Source organism: Vipera ursinii, assembly GCF_947247035.1.
Source record: "Vipera ursinii genome assembly, chromosome: 3".
Taxonomy (NCBI): domain Eukaryota; kingdom Metazoa; phylum Chordata; class Lepidosauria; order Squamata; family Viperidae; genus Vipera; species Vipera ursinii.
The window spans coordinates 80,356,683-80,379,071 of record NC_139516.1 but is presented as its reverse complement, the minus strand read 5'-3'; the positions used below and the strand labels follow the sequence as shown (position 1 = coordinate 80,379,071).

The following is a 22,389-nucleotide window of genomic DNA, read 5'->3' as shown; positions in this document are numbered from 1 at the left end:
AGTGTGTATTACTTTGTTAAGACTAGGCTACTGTCATTCTCCAACTCTCTAAACCTAAAGGAAGGTCCTGGTGAAGCAGAAGTCAAAGAAAGGGAAGGCTAGGAATTTGGGCAGATCAAAGGGAGTGCTAGATGGATATTGGGTCCAGGTTTTCCCAATAGAAATGCAGAAGAGTATCTTAGTAATAACCTAGTAAAAACAACTATCAGTTAGTTAGATGCCGGGTGGGGGGGGGGAAGGCATGGAGCTGGTGCAACTCTTTCTAGTAAAAAAACAAACAAACTCCCAAGGGTTAGAATATTAACTGCATATAGGTGCCTTAATTAAACCCCAACCTTTCTACCTGTCTACATGGTGTTTTTCACCCAGCTGGCAAATAGACCAAACTCTAAAAATAGTTGAGACAAGCTACAATCTAAACAGGAAAGAAACCTTGCTAAAGTCTCAGTGCCATGATCAAATGTAGGGATCATGAGTCAGCTGCTTTACAGTGCATTGATAGGCACCAATCTTTCCATTTGTATCTATAGGCCACCTGGGAAGTATCTACTACATGTAATGACTGTTGTGATTTGTCACTGATGTTGTAAATATTACCAGGGTAATTTCCAATTTAGTTTGCACCCAGCATACTCCCAGTCAGTCCCTATATCCAGTTCAAAGCAGGCATGCACAACACTCAGTTCAACTAACAAAAATGTAGTTGTATGTTTATTAAGTATCACAGTCACCCATGCGCTTGTGACCTCCCGGCTAGACTACTGCAATGCTCTCTACATGGGGCTGCCCCTGAGGACCACTTGGAGGCTTCAGCTGGTGTAGAATGCAGCCGCGCGAGTTGTGATGGGAGTCTCCCGATACTCCCATGTAACACCTCTTTTCCGCGAGCTGCATTGGCTTCCAGTTGCCCTCCGGGTGAGATTCAAGGTGCTGGTGATGACCTATAAAGCCCTAAATGGCATGGGCCCAGATTATTTGAGGGAGCACCTGCTGCCAGCGTCAATTTCCCATCGTCCTGTGTGCTCCCACAGGGAGGGCCTCCTCAGGGTACCGCCGGTCAAGGATTGCCGACAGGCTATCCCCAGGGGGAGGGTGTTCTCTGTGGGCGCACCTGCCCTATGGAATCAACTGCCAATGGAACTCCAGACTGCCCCCGACCTTTGTTCATTTCGCCAGGACCTAAAAACCTGGCTCTTTGAGCTATCTGGTCTGGACTGAGGGGTTTTAATGTTTTTAAATTGTGATTTTAATTTTTGGGGGCTAGACTTAATTTTATTTTATTTTAATTTTATATTGTATTGTTTTTAAATTTTGCCTTGTAAACCGCCCTGAGTCCTTCAGGAGTAGGGCGGTATATAAACCGAATAAATAAATAAATAATAAATAAATAAAGCTCAAAAATATTTAACTGGCAAAAGTGCTGCAAAAACAGGCAAAAATAAGAACAGCAAAAAGATAGGACAGAGGACTTAAATATCAGCAACATATTCTATGTCTATATATCAAAAGGCACAGAATCTTCCACAGCCACTGGAAACAATATTGTGGACTGTTAGCATGAGCAATCCCAGAGCTAATGGCCTTTGGTTATTCCAGTTTTTACCTGTTTATGAACCTAAAGCAGGAGCATAGAGATGGAACAATGGATGACGATCCCATTCTCCCTTCTGACCCATGAAAGAAACTATTTGGTGGATGGGGATGATATAGCCAACAGCTGGAAGGCCAGTTTTGGTTAGACAGCTGGGATAATATTTAGCCAGATTAACAGTTAATAGTTAATCTGGCCAGATGTCATCCCAGCTGCCTACCCAAAAATTGAATTTTCCAGACAAAATCCTCTTTAGCAAGATATACTGAAGTAAAAGGGATTGCTGGAAATAATTCCACAAGTGAGCTATTTTCAATTTATAACAATATAGCTTGTACACATTGGGGTGACAACTTTCTGATACTGTTTCCTAACAGTTTTTCTATGAACTAGCAAAGAGAAAGGTTTCTTCACTGATAAAAGAAAGCCTTACAGATAGCTTTTTATATAACAGTTTTCAGAACACTTGTCACTCTGAGAACCAATTGTTCTACAGGTTTTGCAGAGCTGAAGCATCTGTGCTACACAGCAGGTCATCAAGAAATCAAATCAGAAGAAAGTCTATGCTATATAACAAACAATGTCATTATAGTTTAAAAAGGAACTATGCTCTTGTTTAGGGGCAATAGGTATTATGGATGTTTTATACTCCATTTCCCTACTAAGGTGCACGTTCTTATAAATGTCACCACCAAAAAAACCTATAATTTTGATGCCAAAATACCAAAAAGCATTGTTGAGGAGCTGAAGAAGCTTTACGTACCAATCCAGTGTACAGGAGACTACATTTTGACCTACGTTTCTTGTCATACATTGATACTTTAGATCAGGGGTCTTCAAACTTGGCCCTTTTATGACTTGTGGACTTCAACTCCCAGAATTCCTCAGCCTGGCTGAGGAATGGTCATAAAAGGGCCAAGTTTGAAGACCCCTGCTTCAGATACAGGTTTGTAGCAATCCAATGGAGATGGCAAGCCTCCAGTGTTACAGCTGTCCAAAATGTTTTTGCCACAAGAAAGGAACTACGGGACAACTAAGAAAGATGTGTCTGCTCTTAATTGGCCAAGTGAACACTTAAAAGTCTACTTGTGTTGACGCAATTTCACAAGAATCACCTCTAATCTCTCACTAGTATGATTGGAGTAGACCCAACAGAAGATGGTCAAGATTGTGCATCCTTTTCCAACCCTGTTCCTTTAGGCTCCGGCATCAATCTGATCAGCTGAATCTGTCACTGTGAAGAAGACAGTTACAGAAATGAAGCTAATTTTGAACTTTAAAAAATGCTAGTCTTCATTAAAAATGAGCTGCTGAGTGTGAGAGAAGGCATGTGGTAGAACACTCATTCTGTTTTGTTTATAGTTGGGATGCCACCTGATTCCAACCAGTTTTTCCTCCTATTCCTTTGCCCTCCCTCAGGTGCACACCCACGTACATGTCACTTTACCTGGGCAAAGTTTTGTTCACATTTGTGAACCTGACAGTCAGTACATATGCTTTCCTCACCTAGTTTTTAAATAGAGTTAAGGGTCTCCAGGTTGTTTTATTTTTAATGAGAAAGGAAGTGTTGTGGGGAGATGTAGAGAAGATACCAAAAAATGGAGTTTGGAGACATCTGAGAATTAAATGTTCCTACCTGAACAATTTCTGAACACATCTGACTTCAGCGCAATATTCACAACTACATTTGGAGATGGCTGTCATGAATCTTGGCTACATATTTTCTCTTTCATGTGCAGGCATACATAGACTGTATACATGGGTAATGTAGGCCTATAATAAATAAATATACCTGCTGAACTAAAAACAAAGGCCCTATTAATGCAATATAATATATTATCATTGAGCTCCTTTAATGGGTTGTGGCAGAAACCATTGATTTTGTGAAGTTTTATAACTTTGTTGTGATTCAGGGTCAGCCTGTGGGTTCGGCAGTTGGGTCCGACGACTCAGAGGAGGAGGGGGGTGTTGAAGAGCTTGCTGAGGGGGTTGAAGATCTTGCTGATGAGAGCCCTCAGCCAGGCCCCTCCCACCTGGTCACGACGGAGACCCAGCTGTGTGAGCCTGACAGCGTGGATGAAGATGACCCACAGCTGGCCCTGTTCAAGGATGCCCGACACAGGAGGCAGTCAATCAGGAGTAAACAGAGGAAGGCAATGGGGCACCTCGGAAGGAGGCAGAGAGAAGCCACGCCCTGAACTGTATAAAAGGGGAATGCGTGGGAGGGCTGGTTTGCTGAAGGAAACCGCTTGATTAGTTCCTGTTTCATAGTTCCTGTTTCATGGTTGGTGTTTTGTTTTGCTCTGTTTTATGTTAATAAATTTGGCAGGCTTAATTCCAGCCTCTTGCCATTTGTAAAGGGGTTGTCCCTGCCTTTTCTGCAGGGCCGGTAGCAGGCTGGTACAGAACAAACTTTGATTTCCCAGGGAAAAGGGCCTATGGCCTTCCTTCCTTCCTTCCTTCCTTCCTTCCTTCCTTCCTTCCTTCCTTCCTTCCTTCGACATTCACCCGTGAAAATGGAATAGAATAGAATAGAATAGAATTCTTTATTGGCCAGGTGTGATTGGACACACAAGGAATTTGTCTCCAGTGTATAAGTTCTCAATGTACATACAACAAACCGATAATCATAGATATCAATAGAAGATAATAGGAAAGATGAGAAGGATAGGACTATATGGCCCTACTATATGAGTAAATATCCTTAGGCATTTGACAGTGCTGTTTTTGTTTACCCTCTGAAACAGGGAGAATAACTTTTCTGTGGAATATTTTATTTTGTGGGCTTAGCTAGTTTACTCTGAGATTATGGTGAATAAAAAATAGGGTAAATTGTTTTTTTCTTTAAAAAAAATACTGTATTTCCCCTTTCCCCTCAAATGTTGGATTTACCTTCTGCAGCGTTATGAGGTAAATGCTCAAAGACTAAATTCTTTTCTCAGTCCCGCCTTAACCCAAAGAAGCATATCGTCCTTGAAAAGATACCCACAGAATTTTCATAAAATATTTGGCAATTGTTTTTAACAACATAAAATAATAATAACATGCAATGGAAAAGAGCAAAAGAAAAGTGTGAGTCACAGATCTTGGATCAATTCAAAGAACTAAATTTTTTGTATACAGATTCTTATGTACACACTGCCTTCACATTTTCAATTTTTTTTTCTTTCTACAATGACTAGAGAACCATTTCTATACTAAAATCCAAATGGCATGGGTGCTGCTGGATTCAGGCAGCCACTGATCTGCTCTTTATAATATTGTATCCATTAACTGGCAATTACTATCTTCCACCAGAGTAAAAAAAAAGTATATTCTCTAATCTAATCATCAGGGTTTATTAGCACTATTCCGCAGTTAAATGTCTGAATATTTTCAGCTATTTCTAGTACGTTTCATTTTCTTTTCTTTTGCCATGTAGACAAGTCTTTTAAATATCTGAACTTTGGGAGAGCTCTTTCTAATTAGAGTAACAATTATCTGTTCTGCTCACTGATGCTTAATGCTGAACCGAGGTTCACGAGAGCAGGAGATAATACCTGTAAATACTGTAATGTGTTAACAGCCAAGGCAAGTAGTATTCAAAATCTCTAGCAATGGCTCCATACAGAAACCATCTGCCAGAAAAGGTTGGCTGGTGTCTTTCATTTGTTGAGCTCTTAGCTTAAGGAAAAATAATGCATTTAAGAAATCAGTGATTTGATTCAACTCTCGATGATTCAACTTAAACCTATAATAGAGGTTTACTGAAATTTAGAGAAGCTGAGCGGTGAAAGCCTAAGCAAAATTAACTGAGTTACACAAACAGTTTTACTCCTCTACCTGTGAGCCTCCTTGTTCTGCTTCTGAATCATTTTGTGTGAATTGAGGTTGCCGTGAGTGATATGTATTTGAAAGAGCAAGCCTGCAAAAACTTGAACAAGAAGATATTTATTCTTCAGATTTAAAATTAATTTCCTGTATTCTACTGGGAAATACAGACAACCTTTTAAAGCTGTAACCGTATGAGAGGAAAAATGAAAAACTCGGCATACTATGCCTGATATAAATGCAGAGTCTAAATGCAGAGGAAATTTCCCAGCCCTTCAGCAGAAGAAAAACAGTGGGCCAGAACAAGGGATCTGATGACTATTTGAGGTTAGGTTTCTTGCTCTTCTGCATGTTAGGTAATCAGATGTTCTTTAGGCAGATTGGAACAACTCAAGGAATAAAGAAAGGGGTGAGAGGGCAGAATCTGGTTTGGATAAAAGTTTAATTCTAGCATGCCAAGTGACACACTGCTTTATAGGAAGCAGATCGCACTCAGGCAGGAGTGGCCGAATAATGAAGATGGATTCAGCTTGTTATCAGAGCATCATTTACAAGGGCTGGAGGCAACCTTCAGCATGGCAGAGAGCTCCATGGCACTTTTCACTCAGCCTCTAATTAATGAATAGCAGGCTCTAAATTAACAATATGCATTTACAGACAAATTCTGAGCATTTCTTAAAATAATGGTCTAGGTGCAGGTGGCTTGGTCTCTCAATTCTGCAGTTTGCTTGCTGGATGTTTGAACAGGAGACCTGTGGGGCTCAGCAACTGTATATCCAGGTGCTGATCTGAGATGGACTTCCTTCAGCACAGATCAGGATAAGAGCGCTTTAAAACTTGCACAGCAACATCTGTGAAGGTAATTAAAGTAGATCAGAACCACCCCTTTATAATTGAAATTATAAATATTTTGATTTCCTTACAACTTTCTCAGATTCCAACTGGACATGACAATCCTCTTCCAACATCCCCACTAATGTATATTTAGGCCTGGCCTAGTTCATTCTCTTGGGCTTCAGGGAATGTGCAGTTTTCATTCGTAAGCAATTAAAACACTGCTGGAGGTGCCTACAATATGATGGGGCATCCTCCGATACCATCAGTTTGGAGATGCAAGCTGGGAGAACAAACTCCTCCTGAAAGCTATGCGGAGATATTTATGTGCCAATTAAGATATATTTTCCAACTACAGGAGCTCTAAGCATCTGATTTGTCTTATGCAGCTTTGAGATGAAAAAATTGTAACAAGAGCACGTGATGGCTCTATTCTGCAGTGACAAACTAATGTAATATCAGAATAGGCAGTATGCTGTCTATCCCCCTTTTTCAACCTTTAGAGGTCTTCTTTTTCCATTTTTTTGACTACACCGCAAGATACCCACTTTTTTAAAGCTATACACTGTAAACATTCTACCCAGATTTTTACAATGCTCAGTAGTAAAGATTGTCTACTCACTAGCAATATACATGCCTTTTGTCTTAGTTAGAGTTTCAGCAGAGACAATTTCCTACACTATAAGATGTGCATTTGGACTTCTAGGCCTTTTCCAAATCCAAATAAAAAGTGTTGATGATGAGCTTAAAAGCTCAGAAAGATTTGGGCTCATTGTATCTTTCATTTGCACCTGTCCAAATTATAAGATGGCTTTTGGATGAAGGTCCTTCTTTGGTAGCCTCACCAAATGAAGTTAGATGGATGAACATAAATGTGGAGGCACTCCCATATTCCTGGTTTTTTCTGACTGTCCTTGCAGTTTTCTTATACCACACTAATCTAACCAGTTGTCTTTTTCTCCAAGATAGCCTTTCTCAATATGGTGCACTGCAGATGACTTGAATTGCATTAAGTGCAATTGGGTGTGATAAGGGTTATAATCTAAAATATATGAACAGCCTGTGGTTGGAAAATATTGTTCTAGGACCTGAATGTCCGTTAGCTTCTTTCACTTTTTTCTGGTTTTTCAAGACACCATCTTGACAGCTACTTATTTTGGACTGCATAGCAGGCTTTTCATGAAACCATTTGGCTATGGATCTGTTCTTAAACATTCTTCAGCTTTTGGGCAAGGCAAAATGAACATGGGTAATGTGTTTAGTGTAAAAGCAATTAAATTGGTAGTATGATAACAGACAGCTTTTTCATTTGCCATGAGTTACTATATCAGGATTCAGCAGAATTACCCTCACTCAAATTTTGAAATATCTTATTTCAGATTTAAAAAAAAATCTCAACAATTTTGGTCCTAATTTGATTTTCTATGGATGGCAATGGGATCACCTAGAATCATACGAAATTCAGAATAAGACTTTCTTCATGATAACTTCATCAGCAGGAATTGTGCAGGGGGAGAAATTGCACAAGACCAACAGACTTTTTCATGCAGACATCCTGTGAAACATGAGCATCCTTCCATCCCAGAAGAACAGTGTATATAATTTAATTACTTGATAGGCTATCATGCATAATTGCTAATCAGGCTGAGATATTCTTATAGAATTACAAAGAAAAACATCAATTCGGGTCAAAGCTTGCAAAGCATCAAGAGCTGATGAAGACTTATGTATGAGTATTCAAGTACCATTTATGGGCAAAATAAAGAGTTGGTGCTGCTTTTATGATTTGTTCCCACATTAGCCTTTCAAACAGTTGGCTGCCTATCGGTTTAACTTGTATTATAGGAACTGTGAAAAATCAGTTGAGGTGAAAAACATATTGGGATCAAATGTCAACATATTTATATTTTTGAAATACTGATGGGCATGATTTAGATTTCTTTCACTGAGCCTTATTTAATAAAGGAAGGAGCTTATCAAAAACAAGTAAAGGATAAGCCTCCTTGGTTATCAAAATATTAGTTAACTCTTTAATCTGAATCTTATTGAAATATAGTATAGTAATTAATACAGGATTCAATCCTGTGTATAATGATCCATAGTGAGTAAAGAAAGCAATCCTTAATTGAAATTATCTCCTGATAATTTCACAATATTGCAGTATTGTGAAAGTGATTTGACACTGATTTGTTCTGGGATAATTTGTCCCAGAAAAATTTCTTTGTCCAGCCTACCATGCTGGAATTCTGTGGATGTTCACTTTCATCAGTCAGTCTTGATACCTGGCAACCATGTGGACAGTTGCTTGTGATTTATTTATTTTTTGCAACATTTTTTGGGAAGTGCTTTACCATTGCCTTTTTCCTAGGGTTGAAGCAGAATGACTGGTTCAAACTGACTCAGCTGGCTTTGTGCTAAGGCAGAACTCAGGGTCTCCTAGTTTCTAGCGTAATGCCTCTAACCCAGGGGTAGGCAACCTTGGCTCTTTTATGACTCATGGACTTCAATTCCCAGAATTCCTGAGTCAGCTGACTCAGGAATTCTGGGAGTTGAAGTCCATGAGTCATAAAAGAGCCAAGGTTGCCTACCCCTGCTCTAACCAATTGCAAGATGCCCAGTGCCTTTAACTAATCTTGCACTTAGCTGGAATTCTTATGGGTACTATGTAAAAGGAAGAGTTTAGAAATCCAAGAGAGCCGGTGGATTTCCACAACAAGGTAAAGACTGTCCATAGGTTTAGCATGCATTACAGAATTTCAGAATAACAGACTTAGAAGGGACCTTTGCAGGCTTGATTTTGGGTATAAGTCCTACCCCAAAATTAAGCCCTAGCTAGGGTGGGGGTGGGGGTGGATCTGCCCTATGCGCACCTACCTACCTTGCAGCCAGGCCTCCCCTCACTGGCCCACTTCTTCTGAGGCGTGTTTTGCAGCCAGGCCTGCATTTCTCAGTCACAGGGCTTTCCTGAAGGCTTGTGCAGCCAAGAACTGAGCTATAGATTCAATCCATAGCTTAGTTCTGCAAGACATCTGCAGCCAAGGACGGAGCTAGATTCAATCCATAGCTTGGTACTCAGCTGCAAAGGCCTTCCAGAAAGGCCTGACTACAAAATTCAGGCCAGAATGAAGCTGCTCTTTCAGCCCTAGAAGAAGTGGACCTGCTGGGCTGGGCTGTGGGTGCCAGAGGTGAGTAAGACACACACACACACACACACACACACACACACACACACACACACGGAAAATAAGACCTGTGCCTCTTTTGGAGGCAAAAAAAAAAAAGACCCGGTCTTATTTTCAGGAAAAGATGGGTAGAAGACAAATGGATGTCCAATTTCTTCTTAAAACCCTCCATAATGGAGCACCCAGAACTTTTGGAACCTCTTACATCTAACCCTTACATTTGCTTCTTGTTTAGCATCCATAAATAATTATCAAGCCCGTTATAAGGGATGTATATCTTTTATCATTGTTTGTAAATGTTCACAAACAAAATTGGGAGGTCTGTATAGCCTTAGAAACCATGTTTTCTGGCTCTGGCTTGGTTTTATTTACTTTGCTCCCAACAAAAGGAAGTCTAGCTATAAACTGATGTGCCCATGCAACTTCTGCAACTCCAGGGTAACACTATCAGCCCTATTGCACTATGATCGTATGTGCATGTGGCAATAGGAGTGTACACCTGTACTGCTGATGTTCCGCTAAATGTGTGAACATTGATGTATTGCTATGCAAGATATAACAGGGCTTGTGGAGGGGCTGGTAAAATCTGATGTACTTGCTCTTTTAATCAGAAGAGAGTTTACAGTACCCATGATGTGAAATATGACTCTGAGTGAAAGATCTATGTTCAGATGTGCTCATTATTAAATAGTTACCCTGAAATTTTTAATCAGGCAATGGATTTTTTTCCCCACCTGACATTCAGCATCTTTCACCTGTCATGGCACGTTCACAAAATTGAGCAAGTTTGTATAATAATAATAATTGCAGCAACCTCTGAAATGCTGGAATTATAGTTAGTGGAAGAGAGGGGGAGGATTTCAATAAAAATTAAACTGGCATCACCATTATTTTATGGCTCTGTGGGATGGTGCCTTTAGTCCAAGAAAAGGACTGTTCTTAAAATACATTTGTTGAATCAGGAATTTCATGTGAACAACAGTATTTGAGTATATATAAGTATAAGTATAAGTATAGTATATATAAGTATAAGTCCCAATAATAAATAAATAAATATATGGTTACAGACAAGCAAATTTGCTCAGAACAGCACCAGCCAGAACCTGCAGGCTGAAAGCTAATCTGAAAGCCAAGTTTAGATGTACCTGCTTTAAGAATGTGCCGGAAGAATGTTGAAATGTGCTGCACATTTGCCAATCATGTTTCCCCAAAACATTTTAACAGAGTTTATGGGCTCTCCAGGCAAAATTATGTCACTTAATAACTACCAAAAGGGTTGCTTGCGATAGTTCTCATAATTCAGCCAGCTGATCCCAAGCTCCATGCTGTTTTCAATAAATGCACTGAAAGTCAGAAGAAACTGTTCCTCTCCTATCTAATAAACACTTATTTATTTATTTATTTATTTGTTTGTTTGTTTTATATACCGCCCTTCTCCCGGAGGACTCAGGGCGGTATACAGAGCAATAAAGTAAGAATACAATAAAGCAATAAAGTGAGAAAATTTTAAAACCCAAATCCATCAGGCCAGGCCGGCTTGTTGGAATAGATAAGTTTTTAGATCACTCCGGAAGGAGCGAAGGTCGGGGGCCATCCGGATTTCAGCTGGTAAGCGGTTCCAAAGGATTGGCGCACCCACCGAGAATGCTCTCCCCCTGGGGGTCACCAGCCGACATTCTCTGACCGGTGGCACCCTGAGGAGGCCCTCTCTGTGGGAGCGCACAGGACGGAGGGATGTTGACGCTGGCAGTAGGTGCTCCCGTAGGTAATCCGGACCCATGCCATGTAGGGCTTTGTATGTCATCACTGGCACCTTGAATTTCACCCGGAAGGCAACTGAAAGCCAGTGCAGCTCACGGAGCAGAGGTGTAATATGGGAGTATCGGGAGACCCCCCAAAAGCACTCATGCAGCTGCACTCTGCACTTAAACAGACATGTAACTAAGGGACCAGGAATGCAGTGGCTCATGTGGTTAGGACTTGGGGATGGAGGTTAGCAAGCCCATGTTCTAATCTAGATCCAAGTGCTGCTGCATGGTGAGGTAGGCTACTGTCATTCAATCCAGCTCTTTGATGGGGAAATGAAAGAAGCCACCACAGGCATCCCCCAGGCAATGGTGATGTCACCGACTAATCCTTTAAGCCTGCAAGCACCTTGAAAGGTGTGGTGCCCCTGACCCAAATGGGAACTAAGGGATCATTCAGTTAAATGGAGTTCAGGCACTGCTCTTAAAAACACATACAAAATGTTGTAGAAAGAAGCAGGGATAGCCTAGGTCATGGGTAGGCAACCTTGGCTCTTTTATGACTCATGGCTGGCTCAGGAATTCTGGGAGTTGAAGTCCATGAGTCATAAAAGAGCCAAGGTTGCCTATCCCTGGCCTAGGTGCCACTTGAGTGACTCAATTACATGTTCATATAGGCTTGACTCTGATATTTTTTCTCTTTGTTAATTTTATTAAGCACTGCTTCAATGGAATCAACCATTACTGAAGTCAGTGGGACTTACTTTGAGCAAAACCCCTTAGAGTTGTGCTGGTAGGCTGAATTTGTTTCATACTAAAATAATAAGAGTAATTGGATAATCATAAATATAGCAAGAGGACTTTTTCACCCACTGTTCCATTTTTAGCTCAGACATGATTTTCCTTTCATATTTCAGTTTGACAAATCCATTTAAGCCACAAATTAGTGCGGTGAAAAAAAAATTAAAAGTAGACTTTTTTTTTAATTGACACTGGCAAAACTTTTATCCAAGAACTAAATGTGGCAAGTTTACTATTAACACTCAGTAGTACACATAAGCCCAAAATTAATAGGCAATTCAATCTCCTTATCATGAGATCAAAGTACTCTTTTTGTACCAATTCCCAGCACCTATACTTTATGGAAGAACGAAGCAGAAAATAGAAATTAATAAAGTTTTCTTCACATTTCCTTTTCTGAAAGCATTCTTAAGAACATAAGAAGGGTCTGATGAGATGAGGAAAGATTGGATCTAGCCCAGCTTCTTGTTTCCAACTACTGTAAATACCATTTGGAAGTAGGATGTGAACTACTTTCCTTCTCATGTATTTCCAAAGTACTAGAAAATTATTCATCATGGTTAATAGCCATTGAAAGATCTATTCTGCATTATTCTGTGCCTGTTGAAGCACACACGTAAACTACAGAAAATTAACTATATTCAACAAATCACCATTTATTCAACAGTAGATAGAAATCTGGAGAGATTGTTCTAATAATAATAACATGAACAATAACGTTTAGTTAAAAATATAGAAATCTGAAGAAGAATGATACACTGCAGTAAGCAGCCCAGGCAGTGTTAAGCCAAAGATAAGCATTGAGAAGAGTCACTTTTCCACAGTGTGTAAATCTGGATGTAGCTTCCAATAGAGTCTTGAAACTATTGATACATTGTCCAAGTTTGAAATTAGTTCAGATTTATTTGAAAAAGTGCAGAGAAGAGCACCAAAGCTCCTATGAAGACCAGTGAAAAGAACTCAGTATATTTAACCTAAAGAAAAGAAAGCTAAGGAGAGACCAAATAGGAGCCTTCCAATACTTGAAAAGCTACCACAGGGAAAGTGGGGTGGATTTATTCTTCACAACGGCTAAGGGTAGGACAAGAAAAATCGGTGAAACTTTACAGTGGGAGTCCAGACCAAATAAGGAATTTCCTGTCTCAGAATGGTTAAACAGTAGAAGAATCTGCTTCCTGGAATTATGGATGTTCTGTCACTGTAGGTTTTTAAACAACGTTGAATAGTCATGTTTCTGAAATAGTCCTGGACAGGAATCTGTCTCTCTCAACTTTGTGATTCTATGATTCCATTTCTTATTTAATAGAAAAGACCGTTTAACTAAATAGTTTCAATTAGATACTGGAGGTGCTTTGCATCCGAAAGCAAGAGTTCTAGTCAATCCAAAATAAAGTTTCCAACAATCCATAGTTCAAGTGCTTTTATAAAGTGAGTTAATTGATAAGAGAGATCGGAAAATATTCTCAGCCATAGCCCCTGAAGCTCAACCCAAATCTTATGTCAAAATAGGCCACTCTGTATTTGTTAGAATCCCATTTGATCATCACTAATGCCAAGCTATACATTTTTCCATCATTGGGAATTTCTTTTCTTCCTGAGCTTCACAACCAGAGGCTTTTGTTGGGATCACATGTGGGAAACCATCTGATCCCAATGAAACTTCTATCTCTCTTGACGTTCTTCAGTATGACACCACTGATCTTTAATAAATAAGACGGAAGAGTTTCACGTTCATCACAGAACTGTATGTTTTTTTGACTGGAGGTTGAGGAGTGCCGACTTTCTGCCTCCGTCATCACTTCCCTTCAACTGCTATGGAAAGACAGCTGGCTGTAATGGATATATGCAAACCTCCCAAGATTTGTTTCTGGCATCTTCAGGTAGAATTGGGGGGGGAATCCTTGTCTCTAACTCTATATAGTAGACGATATGAGCTTGATGGACCAGTGGTCTGTTTCAGTAAAAAGCAGCTTCCAATGTTTTCTATTTTCTTAAAGAAAGAAGACTTTCCTTCTTCCTGGTTGCCACTCAGCAGCAGCAGCCAACAAGTACAATTTCCCATCACATCACCTACTGTGTTGAATAGTCCAATCTTATGCATGGTTATTCTGAAGTATGCCCCACTGGATTCAATTGGATTTATTTCCAAGGAAGCACATGTAGGCTTGCAGCATTTAAGGCTGAAAAGATCTTCAGATTATCCAGCTGGCAACCCTCTGAGCTTTCTGAAGTGTTACAAAGGCAATACACAAACTTCTTTATAAAAGAGAAATATTTGTTGTATGGCTTGTTCAGTTAAAGGTATCGATTTAACTTATATACTTCCATTGACTACAAGATACCATATAAGTATCTTCCCCCCCCTTCCAAAAAAAAGTATAATTCATGGTGTGTTTGCAAGGGGGAAAAACCTTATTTGACAAGCATGTGATTTGTTGCATGTAACAAATCCCCCTGTGTGATGCATGGCATATTATTTTTCTTCTAACTGATCAAAGCTATATCCTGATTTGAGATGTTAATATTTATTTACACCTGTGGCTATGACAGCAGGTGAAACGTGTTTAAACACCAAATATCTGCAAGTCATGCTTAATCCTAACCATGGGTTAGTGATATTTCACCCTATCAGTATTTTTTTCTCATTGCATGTATAAGTCACATAATTTGTCAATTGTACTGATATAAATTATAGTAGATGTGGCATACTTTGCAATAATAATTTTGTGATTAATTGTTCTTTAGCATCTAGGTAGCTTTTTTGTGACATTTCTTTTTGGAATTTGTGTTTTTTTAATAACCATGAGCAATTCAAATTGAAAAAAAACCTTGAAAGAAAAGGTTACTTATTCAGTGATAAAAAGAGTTCAAGACTGAAAATTGTATATTTTTTGTGATAATTACGGTAAATAGAAACTTAAGGTCACAAAACAGACCTAGATGTTTTGATTCAGGGTCAGCCTGTGGGTTCGGCAGTTGGGTCGGACGACTCAGAGGAGGAGGAGGGGGGTGTTGAAGAGCTTGCTGATGATGGCTTTGAGGCTCCACAGAGCCCTCAGCCAGGCCCCTCCCACCTGGTGGAGACCCAGCTGTGTGAGCCTGACAGCGTGGATGAAGATGACCCACAGCTGGCCCTGTTCAAGGACGCCCGACGCAGGAGGCAGTCAATCAGGAGTAAACAGAGGAAGGCAATGGGGCACCTCAGAAGGAGGCAGAGAGAGGCCACGCCCTGAGCTGTATTTAAGGGGAATGTGTGGGAGGGCTGGTTTGCTGAAGGCAACCGCTTGGATAGTTCCTGTTTCATAGCTCCTGTTTCATGGTTGGTGTCTGTTTTATGTTAATAAATTTGGCAGGCTTTATTCCAGCCTCTTGCCGTTTGTAAAGGGGTTGTCCCTGCCTTTTCTGCAGGGCCGGTAGCAGGCTGGTACAGAACACTAGATCCTAAAGCTCTCTCAGTTATGGTTTCAAAGAAAATGACAGACAAATAGAAGTTGTAATTAACTTAGCCTTATGAAACTACACATCCCATAGTCCTCCAGAGTCCTTCATAATCATCAAGCATGCTAAGAACTTCATTTGCCCCTCTGATAGTTTCCCAGCATTTTGCACGTAGTTTCATCAAATGTGGCATACAAGAGGCTCCCTTAGGTCTTTTAAATCAAAACTGTCTTAAACGTGTTACTATTTAAATACCAAATGTCAGTGTGGCTGCTCTAAAGAATTTGAGACTAGGTCTTGAACTGACCCAGGATCAATTCTGCACTAGCCATGAGTGACTTTGGAATTCCAGAGGCAAGTATCAACACAAATAAGGCTACTTATGAAGTAAATAAGACTCAGACTTAGCAATAAAATGAGAATGTGTACAATGCCTTAATTAGGGAAGTTGAATCTATATCGATCAGGTCCCAATTAGTAATGTGGCAATTAGAGCATTTTTTTTAAGATCGGCTTTACAAATCTGTTTGTTTTCATTCCTAACTTACTCTAATACCCTCAGTTTTTGCATGTTATTTTCCCTAATATATATAGTTTTGAATATAACTTCAATGAATCGTTTTTTAAAAAATATTCTTGTGTTACACTTTTTAAGATATTAATTGTATATGTGAGCTTTTAAAATGTAAATTTTGCAAATTTAAGTTTCTGTTTTTAAATGTAAACATATAGGGGGAGGGGGGTGTTTACAACTTCCAGAAACACATTCTTTTTAATTTCTTGGCTTCATTCAAAGCTTGGAGTGGAAAAGAATTACCTTTCATTCATTCCTGATAGGTGACAGCAAAGCAACAGAGCCAATTTTTAATGTTCATATTGTTCTTTCTTTAGGACAGATTCTACTAAATGTAGCATTTATGGATCCCGGAAAATGAATGTTGCTTTCTTTCTGACGTGGGCCTTTTGAGTTTTGATCTCATATAATATGTTTTCCCTGTTAGTTTTTGACAGAATGAAGATTCAGGAAGTTAATATGCAATAACTGAATCTCAAATGATTTGTTCCAGTAGCTCAAGGCCATTCTCTGTTGATGGTACATGCCGCCCATTGCCTTAATCTTTAAAATTCCCAAATATTGTATATGCAGTCATTGATTGCATTTTAATGCTCCCTCCTGCCATAAATACATTGCTCAATATAAGCAAACAAGAAATATTGTTGAAATCCTTTTGTGAAAATCAGAAAAGCTCCCAACAACTTATATATTTATGATCCAATATGAACCATTTCATAAGTTTTCCCTTTCTAAACTATTGGCAGCAAGCGTTTGTCATTGCACGGCCCTAAGTTGCTTGAATATCATGCTTACTTTTTTGCGTCTCCTCTCCAGTACCAACTTGAGAGAAAGTCACCCTGGAGATTTCTGGCGACACAGTGGCATCAGTGGGCCGTCTTCTGCACAGCTCTGGTTCTCATGATCAGCATTCCATTTCTGGTCTACCAGATGATCGTTGCATTTAAGGATCCTCCACCAGGTCTACTTTTCAACGTAGCAGCCATCTGTGTCGGAGCGCTCGCGGAGATACTTCTGACCAAGTGAGTGGAAATAGAGTCTGTGTTTCTTCTTTTCTTTTTCTGTCGTGGAGATGATCAAGGTTGTCTGGCTTTTTTAAAAAAAAATTGAGTGGCCTACAGAAGAACCCTCTCCAATCAGATAGTCCTGATATATTTAAAAGGCACCCCTGGCTGAAAACTCAGAAATTGTAGCCTCCAAAGACAGATAGTCCTTGGCTTACAACAATTAGTTTAGTGACCGTTCGAAGTTACCTCAGCACTGGGAAAAAAAGTGACTTATGACCTGTTTTTCACACTTACAATCATCGCAGCAGCCCTGTGGTCACATGATCAAAATTCAGGTGCTTGGCAACTGGAATGCCTTTATGACGGTTGCAGTGTCTCCTGAGGTCATGCGATCAGCGCTTCTGACCTTCTGATAGGCAAAGTCAATGGGGAAATCCAGATTCTCTTAATAACCATGTTACTAATTTAATGACTGCAGTGATTCAACTGACAACTGTGGCAAGAAAGGTCATAAAAAGGGGGCAATGCTCACTTAACAACTGTTTCATTTAGCAACATAAATTTTGGGCTCAGTTGTGGCCATAAATCGAGGACCAGCTATATGTGGAGAGCACTAAATTGGGAGTAGCTACTGCATAAATGTAATTAACATTTTTCTTCCATAGCTTTTCTGAGAATGATTAGTTGTGCATTTGTGTACAACAAGATACCTACCTACTATAATATATCTGCCATAAGCACTCCTCTTGTCTTTTCTATCTCAGCCCGCCCAACTAAGAATAATATTTCAGGATAATATAGTTATCTTTGTTATACAAAACCTACTCCCTTTTTTTCTTATTCCCCTTGCTGACTAGCAAAGCACACATAAGAAAACATAACAAGCAATAAAATGCCAGTTGGCTTAAACCATATGACCAGCCGTGTGTCTAATTTGACCTTTAGTTAATTATGTGATGGGCAGTTTCCAAAGCAATACCAGGTCTGTCCTTAAATCTGTAAATGGCCATGTGCATATTTGAATGTGAAATGGAAAATGGAACATATTTTTAAAGTCCATATATAGACTTTGCATTCCTACAACCACATTTGCACCTATTCAGCATCAGCAACACCTCACATAATTCCTCCAAAGGCAGCCGAGCCAGTGATGGTCAAACGGCAAAAATCCATATTGTGATTTGCAATGTGATCCTTGATCCTTGACTGGTGGGTTGTTGGGTTTTTTTTGTTCATTTGCAACAATTCTTGACTTGCTTCTATACAAAACTTCCATCTTTTCCCAACTTGGATTAAAACTGAGTTTTTGAACTAATGTTCATCCATAATTAAACCCATCTTCCTTTCCCTTTCTCTCAAATCAACTGGCCTCATATTGACACAATTATCTTGAAGCTGTGATGGTCACTATTAAAATGTTGACATTTACTGTTTGAAACTAATTTATGTTGCTGTGAAATTGTAGGTATGCCCTGTAAATAAATGTCACTAACGTGAATTATTTTCAGACATTTAATGTCAGCATTTTAATGATGGGCCACTCTCTCTGGTTGGTGGCTGTAATTTAGCTGCTGAGGAGCTGGAGACGAAGTAGGCTCAGGTCTTAATGAAGTGACTAAAGAAGTGAAGAACAAAGTAAAGTGGAATGCAGCCTGAAAAAGGTGGCACTAGGGGGGGAAAATGAAATCCTGGTGACATAATTTTCAGAAAGTAGTCTAAATTTAAATAAGCATTTTGGCATATTATGTATCGCTCTGGGAAGCACAAAAGCAAGAAAATGCTAATTGTATTTAATTCCCCTTGACTTCTAACCTTTTTAATCTGTTGCGTTGGTAGTTCAGTATTGTAAATCTGGCTGCTTTATATTGCAGCACAAACATGTATTGAGTCATTCCAGAAAGCCTGACATTTCTAAAACAAATATGAGGGGAAAAAAGAGTGAGGTTGAGCTTTTCCCTATTTTAAAGCAATTGGCTAGCTTCTGCTTTAATTCGAATCTATGGGAACTGAGACAGAAAAATCATTAAAAGTAACATATCATCTGAATAAAAACTGCAGCAAAGCAGCTAAATATCAGCCTTACATTTTTTCCCCTTTCCCCAGTAGTTTGGGACTAGGGATTGTTTTATTTTATTTTATTTCTCCTCAATATAATACCAATTGGAATGTTGCCCAGAGACTACTAACCCATTAGCAAATTAAGAATCTGCTTTTAATAACACAGAACTTGTAAATAATGCATTAATTGACTAGCTTGAAAGTTAGCTTGAACGCTAGAAACCCAGGCTGTAAATGTATCATGAAAGAACGATGAAGGTTGACTTAGCTGCACAATGATCGGAACAGATTAAATATGACAGTTGATATTTGCAAAAACGGGGAGCTAATTGGAGGACACCTGCAGCTGTTTTCCAACCAAAACAACAGAAGCCAAAGATGTATCTAATTGAAGTGTGTCACATTTTTATATTTTGCCTTCCTTGGAGTGTTCTGTGCATGTTGGGTTTGTTGGTGCTACACTTCTGTCAGGACATGAGCCTAAAGAAGCAACAAGTGTCTTGCTGACCATGTGTGGCTTCTCCCGGTGTTGCAATTTATTGTGCAAAAAGTAAGCATGTAAATCCTGTTTACTGAGAGCTAAGAGTGACTACACAATATGACTCAGATGCAGAGATGTTTATAATGTTTGATTGGGAGCCATCCAGAGTTTATTCTAAGATGGGAGGCTCTATAAATGTTTTAAATCAATAAATAAATCAGAAGGAGGCTTGTATTCTTCGAAATGTTTGATCCTTTCCTCTGTTGCTTTCTTCATTTGCTTGTGAAAAATCTCATATGGTACTGCTTGGTTTTTGTAAAATTTATTTTAAGGTGCCGCCTGTTGCACAGAATAAGATTTTACATTTTTATTATATTGTTCCTATGCTACTGAGAAATCTCTTTTCTTTCTACTTTTAGAAAATCTCCATTTTCTTTCATTCAGCTATTGAGTGACTGCTTTTAATATTTTATATACATTTCCAGGGGAACAGATGAATCAAGTCTTTTGCGGCACAACTACCAAAGATTCTTATGGCAACTTTATGACGAGAAAATTTGTTATTGTATAAACTTTCATAGGTGAAATGAATTGTGTTCCATAATCACTTCAGCCAGTGATTCTGAAATTGCAGTTCACAAAACTTTTGTGAAATTGCGGTTCACAGAAGTCCACTAAGGATCCATCACATTCTTCTCTGAAGTCATCTCTGTTTATCTCCTCTGGGTCGTCACTGACATTTGCCTGGTCAGATCAGAGTCACTTGCCATCTTAGCCACTGACTCCCCTGGTTTATCACCAGACAGCTAACCAGGCCCAAGCTGTGTCTTCTCCGTTGACCTTTCAGCTTGCTAGTCAGAGCTAAAGGTACTTGTTCCATGTTTGGGAAAATGGACAAATTCTTGAAATATGCAAGTGATGAGTAGTAATGTGAGCACTGAAAACTGGTCAAACAGGTCATGAGTGTCCATACATACTGTGCTAAAGGTTACTTACACCAGGAACCCCCAAAGAAGCATGTAAATAGCAATAATTGCAATGATTACTTAAAAATGGAATTTCATTGGACTCCTAGCTTTTTTATATTTGGAGAATTTTACTAAAGATCATTCCTGACTGGCAGGTTTGTGCCAAGAGTTGTTATTATAGAATGCATACATAAAATAATACCTGAACAAATACGTTTTTATTTGGAAGAATAATTCATTTTAAATGTCCTTTAAAAATGGAGCTGATAGCAAGGTAAACACAAATGAGTATGATTATTAGTGTATTCTGCAAAAAAAATCAAAAACTAGATTTCCTACATTCATAAACATGGGGAAGAGATACTTGTTTCACGGTGCGATCCCCAGATTTGCTAAAGACTTATTTAGTGACCTATAATTACAGAAAGTTTGAGAAACACTGATGTATGCAATGATATATTTGGCAATTATTAAGATGCCACAAAAGTTTTTCTTGTTTACATAAATTTGTAATCCACCCAAAGAATTTAGGTTACTCTATGAATTTGAAATATAATAAATTATACTTACGGTAATAATTCTAATTGAATTTGAAATTTGTCCTCGGGAACATGTTGTAAACATCTTTTAAATTCAATTGTTACTAATATTAATTATGTAATCCTGAATGTGTGGTTTACTAAACTATCATTGGTCCTGACGTTAATTTTGCTGAGCCACAAATATACAAGTCATATTATAATATTAGAGATAGAACATAAATTTTGCTTGTCAAAGATCTCCGATTTAGCAATCCCTTAAAAACTCCAGTTTAAGACCCTTCAGAGTTAATCTCAGACAGTGGAGACCAGGTGTCCTACAGTCCACAGGTAGAATGTGGTCTACCGCCCAATGGTCCTAAAAAGAAATGTATTTGCCTAACCTGCAAGAGAGGGAAAGAGTGCTTGCAGCTTCCTCAGTTGTCCATTTTAGCCATTTTAATGACCACCTTACCAGCTAGCTCAACACAGGCCGACCAACAAATCCCTCAAAAGGACAATGGGAGGGCTTCTGTCTTCTCCAGAGAAGAAAGTTGGCAACCTCTGGTGTGGAGAATCCTGAACTAATCGCTCCAATGATTTATTCAGTATTTGTAACCACCCTTGATAATATTATTTCTACAACAGAACACAATGTGTTATTCCAGTTAAGTGTCAAGGTAAAAATCACCTTTGTAGAGGGCGACGGACCGTGCTTCGGAGAATGCATGATACACTTGCAGGAAGGCAAGAAAAACACGACGCATAATCTTACTAAATACCTTTTACTTACAAAAATATAAAAACTAAATATATATTATACAGAGCTAGCTAGCTTCATCCTAACGTAACAGACAGTAACAGCAAAGTGAAGAAAAACAATACAGATAATAACTCTGGGAACTTCTTCTAGACATGCGCACTAAACAGACTTAAACCATAACATAGCTAGTCATATGGGATTCACTATGGTTACCAGATAAGTTATCACAACAGGTGCAGAGAGCAGGGGAAATGTACAGTTAGAAATGAACTTTTCTGACGAACATAAAAAAACGTGCAGTGACATTCCCCTTCTTTCGTCAGCAAAGTGAAGACTCAGGTAAGGCACATCTTCTCACGCAGATACTCATGCTGGGCTGTAGGAAGTGGTTTGTTCAGCATGTCAGCAATTTGATCACGTGTAGGCACATACTGTAACGTCACAAAACCTTGTTTAACCAGTTGCCTTATGTTTTGATATCGGATGTCAATGTGTCTGGACCTTGAACCTGTAAAACGTGTTTCAGAAATATAAACCACAGATTCATTATCTTCCATTACTGTGATTGGTCGAATCGGATGTGTCCAGATCTCTGTGACTAAAGCATCAAACCAGGTTA

At 39.1% G+C, this 22,389-nt stretch overlaps 1 protein-coding gene across 3 annotated transcripts in view; it reads left to right on the top strand.

Moving 5' to 3' along the window:
• Nucleotides 1-22,389, top strand: part of LOC310639075 (uncharacterized protein) — a 367,032-nt gene that overhangs the window by 226,972 nt on the left and 117,671 nt on the right. For all 3 annotated transcript variants that reach the window (XM_083360476.1, XM_083360475.1, XM_083360477.1), the window contains exon 4: nt 16,792-16,997. In XM_083360476.1, the coding sequence (XP_083216602.1) occupies nt 16,792-16,997 (206 nt within the window). The remainder of the gene's footprint in view (nt 1-16,791; nt 16,998-22,389) is intronic.